This window comes from Scyliorhinus canicula, chromosome 18, assembly GCF_902713615.1.
Source record: "Scyliorhinus canicula chromosome 18, sScyCan1.1, whole genome shotgun sequence".
Lineage (NCBI taxonomy): Eukaryota > Metazoa > Chordata > Chondrichthyes > Carcharhiniformes > Scyliorhinidae > Scyliorhinus > Scyliorhinus canicula.
Window position 1 is genome coordinate 68,702,141 of NC_052163.1, and position 8,479 is coordinate 68,710,619.

Genomic DNA, 8,479 nt, shown 5'->3' on the forward strand with positions numbered 1-8,479 from the left:
ATAACGAGAGATATTGTCGGCCTCATCAAAAAGAAAAAGGAGGCATTTGTCAGGGCTAGAAGGCTGGGAACAGACGAAGCCTGTGTGGAATATAAGGAAAGAAGAAAGGAACTTAAGCAAGAAGTCAGGAGGGCTAGAAGGGGGTCATGAAAAGTCATTGGCAAATAGGGTTAAGGAAAATCCCAAGGCTTTCTACACGTACATAAAAAGCAAGAGGGTAGCCAGGGAAAGGGTTGGCCCACTGAAGGATAGGCAAGGGAATCTGTGTTGAGCCAGAGGAAATGGGAGAGGTACTAAATGAATACTTTGCATCAGTATTCACCAAAGAGAAGGAATTGGTGGATGTTGAGTCTGGAGAAGGGTGTGTAGATAGCCTGGGTCACATTGAGATCCAAAAAGACCAGGTGTTGGGCGTCTTGAAAAATATTAAGGCAGATAAGTCCCCAAGGCCTGATGGGATCTACCCCAGAATACTGAAGGGGGCAATAGAGGAAATTGCTGAGGCCTTGACAGAAATCTTTGGATCCTCACTGTCTTCAGGTGATGTCCCGGAGGACTGGAGAATGGCCAAGGTTGTTCATTTGTTTAAGAAGGGTAGCAAGGATAATCCAGGGAACTACAGGTCGGTGAGCCTTACGTCAGTGGTAGGGAAATTACTGGAGAGAATTCTTGGAGACAGGATCTACTCCCATTTGGAAGTAAATGGACGTATTAGTGAGAGGCAGCATGGTTTTGTGAAGGGGAGGTCGTGTCTCACTAACTTGATAGAGTTTTTCGAAGAGGTTACAAAGATGATTGATGCAGGTAGGGCATTGGATGTTGTCTATATTGACTTAGAACATAGAACATAGAACAGTACAGCACAGAACAGGCCCTTCGGCCCTCAATGTTGTGCCGAGCCATGATCACCCTACTCAAACCCACGTATCCACCCTATACCCGTAACCCAACAACCCCCCCCTTAACCTTACTTTTATTAGGACACTACGGGCAATTTAGCATGGCCAATCCACCTAACCCGCACATCTTTGGACTGTGGGAGGAAACCGGAGCACCCGGAGGAAACCCACGCACACAGGGGGAGGACGTGCAGACTCCACACAGACAGTGACCCAGCCGGGAATCGAACCTGGGACCCTGGAGCTGTGAAGCATTTATGCTAACCACCATGCTACCCTGCTGCCCCAGTAAGGCCTTTGACAAGGTCCCTCATGGTAGACTGGTACAATAGGTGAAGTCACACGGGGTGAGCTGGCAAGATGGATACAGAACTGGCTAGGTCATAGAAGGCAGAGAGTAGCAATGGAAGGGTGCTTTTCTAATTGGAGGGCTGTGACTAGTGGCGTTCCGCAGGGCTCAGTGCTGGGACCTTTGCTGTTTGTAGTATATATAAATGATTTGGAGGAAAATGTAACTGGTCTGATTAGTAAGTTTGCAGACGACACAAAGGTTGGTGGAATTGCGTATAGCGATGAGGACTGTCAGAGGTTACAGCAGGATTGTTTGGAGACTTGGGCGGAGAGATGGCAGATGGAGTTTAATCCGGACAAATGTGAGGTAATTCATTTTGGAAGGTCTAATGCAGGTAGAGAATATACAGTGAATGGTAAAACCCTCAAGAGTATTGAAAGTCAGAGAGATCTTGGTGTACAGGTCACTTAAAGGGGCAACACAGGTGGACAAGGTAGTCAAGAAAGCATACGGCATGCTTGCCTTCATTGACCGGGGGGCATTGAATATAAGAATTGGCAAGTCATGTTGCAGCTGTATAGAACCTTAGTTAGGCCACAGTTGGAGTATAGTGTTCAATTCTGGTCGCCACACTACCAGAGGGATGTGGAGGCAGAGGGTGCAGAAGAGATTTATAGGATGTTGCCTGGTATGGAGGGCATTAGCTGTGAGGAATGGTTGAATAGACTCGGTTTGTTCTCACTGGAACGACGGAGGTTGAGGGGCGACCTGATAGAGGTCTACAAAATTATGAGGGGCATAGACAGAGTGGATAGTCAGAGGCTTTTTCCCAGGGTAGAAGGGTCGATTACTAAGGGGCATAGGTTTAAGGAGCGAGGGACAAGGTTTAGAGGAGATGTACGAGGCACGTTTTTTTACACAGAGGGTAGTGGGTGCCTGGAACTCACTGCCAGAGGAGGTGGTGGAAGCAGGGACGATAGTGACATTTAAGGGGCATCTTGACAAATACATGAATAGGATGGGAATAGAGGGATACGGACCCAGGAAGTGTAGAAGATTTTAGTTTAGACATGCAGCATGGTCGACACAGGCTTACAGGGCCGAACTGCCTGTTCCTGGGCTGTACTTTTCTTTGTTCTTTTAATGACAGACAGTAGAGATAGTCAGGGGGGCAGGAATGATTGATATCAAGACATTAAATGTGACATACATGGGTTCGTTTGAGGGGCGATCTTTGAATCACATGCACGGTGTACATACGGAACATCTGGGAGGTTACAAACCCCAAAGGCCGTATATCATTGCGACACACCCTGCAGCCCTCATATCATTTCATTGTGGTCAGTTGGAGTTCTGTAAACATCTTCCATGACCAGAAGGAGGGAGTGTTGGAGGGCATTTTGTGATTATGATATAAATTATAGATGGCCCTGTATGTGCTCCTATATTACTTTTGAATAGTTCTGATGAGACATTGGCTTACATGCCTGTTTAGAAGAGGCAATTTGTAGAAAGATAGCGTATACACAATCCTTGTTAATATCAGAAAGGACACAAAATGGCTGTTAACTATTTTAGCAATACTGAAGACACAAAATGGCTGAACTAGCCACTTTCCTTTAACAATAAGTTACAAACTGTGTAAACTACCTCATGAGAACCTAGGGAGTATTTCAACAGCCACTGATAACAGCTTCCCAGAACAAGAAATGCTCTGTGTCCTTGATAAGATCAAGGACCCCAGTTGCAGACAGGACATCATTGTTAGTTTTGAATGACTTCTGTATGAAGTTAGGGGAGGGTAAGACGACACCCACTTTAACCATACATGTGATAACTGGGATGCTAGGAAAATTGATTGACTGCATGTAATGAAGTGTGACGCGAATATAGTTGATTGATTGTATGTAAATGAGAATACAACTAATTCCGCCCCTTGAATCTGTATATTAACCCGTGTGAGCCTTGGCTCAAGTGATAAAAGGTGCTGTCAAAGGCTGCGGAGTCTCAGGCCTTTCCTCCCCGAATTCTGATATAATAAACTGCTTTTTTACTTATACTCAGGCCTTCGTGTGAATATTTTCACCTATAACAGACTGAAATTATTGATAACCTGGTGAGACCAAAGAATGGCTGCACTACATAGCACCTTAAGGAGTTTAAAGCAGCAGCTTGGGCAAAGAAAATGCCTATGAGTTTTTAAAATTTTGGTTTTATTTATTCATCTTATTTTTCTCTCCAATTTTTTGGATTCTTTCTTGAAATGTAGCCATTGTTGGCAAGGGGAACATGTATTACACATCCCTAATTGCCCTTCAGAAGGTAGTGGTGGAAGGTAGAGCTGCCTTCCTGAAGCACTGTGAGCATAACGGTATAATGCAATTTAGGGGCTTCCTAGGCCTTTAGGATGGAAAAGTCAAACATTTTGTTGCAGGTTTGGAGTCACCTATCAACCAGACCAGAAAACGATGGTGGATTATCTTCCCTAAAAGACATTTAGTGAGTCATTGAGTTTTTGTGAGAATCTTCAAGGCCACCTTTTCATTTCCAGATTTTTTTTTAAAAAGCTGAATTCAGTGGGATTTAAATTCACATTCTCTAGATTACCAGTCCAGATTTCTAATATAACCACCATGTAATTCCCCTGTAATTATGCAAGGCCAGACGGAAAACATAATCTACACTCCAAGATGGCAGATATGTCAGTTTGTAACTAAGAATTTAAATATGTTCACTTTGTTTAAAGCACACACTGGTTTTGGGAACCCCACCTTTCTTGATTTAGACTGCACTGCCAGGTTTTTAAAAACAGAATGTTGTATCTACTTCCTTTGGTCTCTCTTGGCCCTCTGGCAATGCTGGATTAAGGTTTTGGTTAGCCATTATTTTGTTTACAGTAAATTATCATAGGAACAGGAGGCCATTTAGTCCCTCTAGCCTATTACACCATTAAATCAGATCCTGGTGGGTCAATACTTCAACTCCATTTTGTTGCCTTTACATTTGACACCATTACCAAACAAAAATCTATCCATGTGAGACTTCCAGATTTCTACGTTCCATTGTGTGATTTCACTCCTAATTGGCATACAGATTCCCCAGCAGAGGAAATAGCTTCTCTGTGCCTAGCATATGAAATCCCCTTTATTATTTTAAAGACCTCAAGTAGCATCAGCAACATTTATCAGCAATGTCTTCTAAATCTCCAAAGCAAAGATCATTTGTGCTAGTTTCGCATTTAGGAAAACAACAACAGTGGGGCTCTGACATCAACCTCATTTCACATGGACTGGCTACTGAAAGTTGGGCTGAGCATCAGGCCACAGTTTGTTTCTACATCCAGGTGGAGGGAATAGAGGGAGGTGTAGAGAGATTTGGTGAGGGGAAACAGGGAAAAAAGATGAAGAGAGACCATGGGAAGGGAAGTAGGGAGGACAGAAAGTAGAAGTAAACACAAATAGAAAGACAGTCCGAAAGAATGGAAATGATGGAAATGGGGAGTGGATGGGAAAGAGAAAAGGGAAGAAGATACAGACAGAAAATGGAGCAGAGGAGGAGGGGGCAAGGTGCAAAGGAAAGTTAAGGGGAAAGATGAAATGGCAAGCAGAGGTCCACAGAGCAGACCAATGTTCAGTTCCAGCCAACTAAACTTATTAAAATAAGCAAAATAATGCAGATGCTGGAATCTGAAACAAAAACACCAAATACTGGAAAAATGCAACACATCTGGCAGCAGTGAGAGAAAGAAAACAAAGTTCTCTCCCTATAAATGCTGCTCGACCTGCTGAGAGTTTCCAGCATTCACTGTTTTTGTTTCAATGTATTACTCCACTGATTTGGATATGTATTTTTGCCTTACTGAAGGTAATAAGCATACTTACATGCTGAGTCTACTAATATCACTAAATCAATCTTAATTTTACTTCTCACTATTTTAATAGCATTGACTTCTTTGAATAACAAAATAAAACAAGAGCACAATTAGGATTTTCTTGTAAATACTGATAAATTCATGTAAAAGGAGCTGCTCTGCAATCCAGTGACTGCATCACAGAATCATAGAAACCCTACAGTGCAGGAGGCCGCCGGTGCACCACGGTGGTGCAGTGGTTAGCACTGCTGCTTCACGGCACCGAGTTCCCAGGTTCGATCCCGGTTCTGGGTCACTGTCCGTGTGGAGTTTGCACATTCTCCCCATGTTTGCATGGGTTTTGCCCCCACAATCCAAAGATCTGCAGGATAGGTGGATTGGCCATGCTGAATTGCCCCTTAATTGGGAAAAATCAATTGGGTACTCTAAAAAATTTTTTAAAGTGCAGGAGGCCGCCATTTGGCCCATCAAATCTGCACTGACCCTTTGAAAGACCACCCTACGTGGGCTCAATCCCCTGTCCTATTCCTGCAATTCCACCATTAGGGGCAATTTGGCATGTCCAATCCACCTCATCTACACATCTTTGGACTGAGGAGGAAACCAGAGCTCCCAGAGGTAACCCATGCAGACACGGGAGAATGTGCAAACTCCACACAGTCACTCGAGATCAGATTCGAACCTTGATCCCTGGCGCAGCGAGGCAGCAGTGCTAACCACTGTGCAATGTGCTGCCCTTGAGGGAATGCTGCACTGCTTGAGGTGGTGTGTTTCAAATGGAATGTTAAACCGAGGCTCCATCTTCCTCCTCTGGTGCATGCAAGAGATTTCTATTAAGGCACTATTTTGAAGAGCATGGGAGGTATGCCTGGTATCTTGTCCAGTAATTATCCCACACTCAGCATCATAAAAATAGATTATGATTGTCATAGCCCCACAGGGCAACATAACTGATCTCCCTGTGGGGCTCAGTGGAGTTCAAGCTTCCCAGGTAGGAGGTGGAGACCACCCAGCTGGGGCTCGTTAGAATGAAGGCCGGCCCGAGCAGGGACCAGCATGTTGGGTGGCCCAACTGAGATTGTTAAAAAAATAATACATTTTATCCTTCATACCATGGCTTCCTTAGTAATTAAACATTGCTGTTTGTGCGAGATTGTTGAGTGCAAACTGGCTGCAGTTTCCGACATTACAACAGTGGCTGTTAACACTTCAAATGGACTTCTTTGGTTGCAAGTGCTTTGAGAAGTCATGGAATCCGAGAGGTTTAGAGCACGGAAACAGACCCTTTGGCCAAACTTGTCCATGCTGCCCAGTTTTTACCACTAAGCTAGTCCCAATTGCCCAGATTTGGCCCTTGTCCCTCTATACCCATCTTATCCATATAACTATCTAAATGCTTTTTAAAAGACAAAATTGTACCCGCCTCTACTACTTCCCCTGGCAGCTTGTTCCAGACACTCACCATCCTGTGTGTGGAAAAAATTGCCCCTCTGGATGCTTTTATATCTCTCCCCTCTCACCTTAAACCTATGCCCTCCAGATTTATACTTCTCCTACCTTTGGGAAAAGATGTTGACGATCTACCTTATCTATGCCCCTCATTATTATATAGACCTCTGTACAATCACCCCTAAGCCTCCTACGTGCCAGGGAAAAAAGTCCCAGTCTATTCAGCCTCTCCTTATAATTGAAACCATCAACTGCCGGTAGCATCCCAGTAAATCTTTTCTGCACTCTTTCTAGTTTAATAATATCCTTTCTATAATTGGGTGACCAGAACTGTACACAGTATTCCAAGTGTGGCCTTATTAATATCGTGTACAACTTCAACAAGATGTCCAACTGCTGTATTCAATGTCCTGACCAAGCATGCGTGAACACCCTGTCCACCTGTGACTCCACTTTCAAAAAGTTACGAACCTGTACTCCTAGATCTCTTTGATCTATAACTCTCCCCAACTCCCTACTGAGTAGGTCCTGCCCCAATTTGATCTACCAAAAATGCATCATCTCACATTTATCTAAATTAAACTCCATCTGCCAGGGGTCGTGAAAAGTTATTTTAACTCAATTATGTTCTTGATCACCTTAGCACTGGGACGGCGGCTGAGGACCCGGGTTCGAATCCCGGCCCTGGGTCACTGTCCGTGTGGAGTTTGCACATTCTCCCCATGTCTGCGTGGGTTTCACCTCCACAACCCAAATATGTGCTGGGTAGGTGGATTGGCTACGCTAAATTTCCCCTTAATTGGAAAAAAAATGATTGAGTTTTTTTTAATGTTCTTGATCACCCATTCCAGCCTGTGTGTAATGCTGCTTGTCTCTCTCTTCCCACACTGAACCCTCTGACACTAGTTGTGATTTTAAATGTTCTACCTATTGAGCTATGGATTATTATTATTGTCCTACTGCAAAGGGAAATTCTGTGAGGCGAGCAGAGGCCAATCACGACATTGTGATTGATGCCCACTCCCCTGGCAGCCTCAACTCAGATGACCGCTGCCGCCGTCCCCGTCCCCCCCATCCAGCCTCTGCCGCAAGACAAGCTCGAAGTCCACCCCACCCCGTTCAGTCCCCTCCCGCAATCGCCCCCTGGCACTCTTGCCGGCCCCTTGCTGGCTCCCGTGACAGGCCACACTCACCCTTCAAGGCGCTGAGCAGCGGCTCCTTTCCCGACATTTTCAGTTCCTAAGAGTGGCCCGATCCACCGGAAACTGGCACTCCACCCTCTCCAACAAGCCCAGCCCGGGCTCCCTTCCTCATGGGCTCACCACTCTGACACACCGGCCTGTCAATCAGCTCCTGGCCGGGATCCTGATCAATCTGTCAGTCACTGGACTGGGCGGGGTTAACAATCTCGCTGTCAGTCACTGGACTGGGCGGGGTTAACAATCTCGCTGTCAGTCACTGGACTGGGCGGGGTTAACAATCTCGCTGTCAGTCACTGGACTGGGCGGGGTTAACAATCTCGCTGTCAGTCACTGGACTGGGCGGGGTTAAAACTCTCGCTGTCAATCACTGGACTGGGCGGGGTTAACAATCTCGCTGTCAGTCACTGGACTGGGCGGGGTTAAAACTCTCGCTGTCAATCACTGGACTGGGCGGGGTTAACAATCTCGCTGTCAATCACTGGACTGGGAGGCGTTAACTATCTCCGAGTCCACACTGGACTGGCTGGGGTTAACAATCCTCCCTGTCAATGCCGGACTTTAAGACTTTCTCTGACAATCCTGGACTGGCTGGGGTTAACAAACTCCCTGTCAACACTGGACTGGCTGGGGTTAACAATCTACCTGTCAATCAGGACTGGGCGGGATTAACAATCTCCCCGACAATCACTGGATTGCGAGGGGTTAAAAACCTCCCTGTCAATCACTCGACTGGGCGGAGTTCACAATCTCTCTGTCAATCACTGGA

General features: G+C 45.5%; 1 protein-coding gene across 6 annotated transcripts in view; it reads right to left on the reverse strand.

Moving 5' to 3' along the window:
• The window catches only part of si:ch211-250n8.1, a 201,965-nt gene extending 194,048 nt beyond the window's left edge, over nucleotides 1-7,917 (reverse strand). For 3 of the 6 annotated variants that reach the window (XM_038776619.1, XM_038776617.1, XM_038776616.1), the window contains exon 1: nucleotides 7,705-7,915. In XM_038776619.1, the coding sequence (XP_038632547.1) occupies nucleotides 7,705-7,741 (37 nt within the window). In that variant the 5' untranslated portion in view covers nucleotides 7,742-7,915. Of the gene's footprint in view, nucleotides 1-7,704 lie in introns of all 6 variants that reach the window. The other 3 variants (XM_038776618.1, XM_038776622.1, XM_038776621.1) reach the window with 3 other exon arrangements.
• Nucleotides 7,918-8,479: the final 562 nt, after the last annotated feature.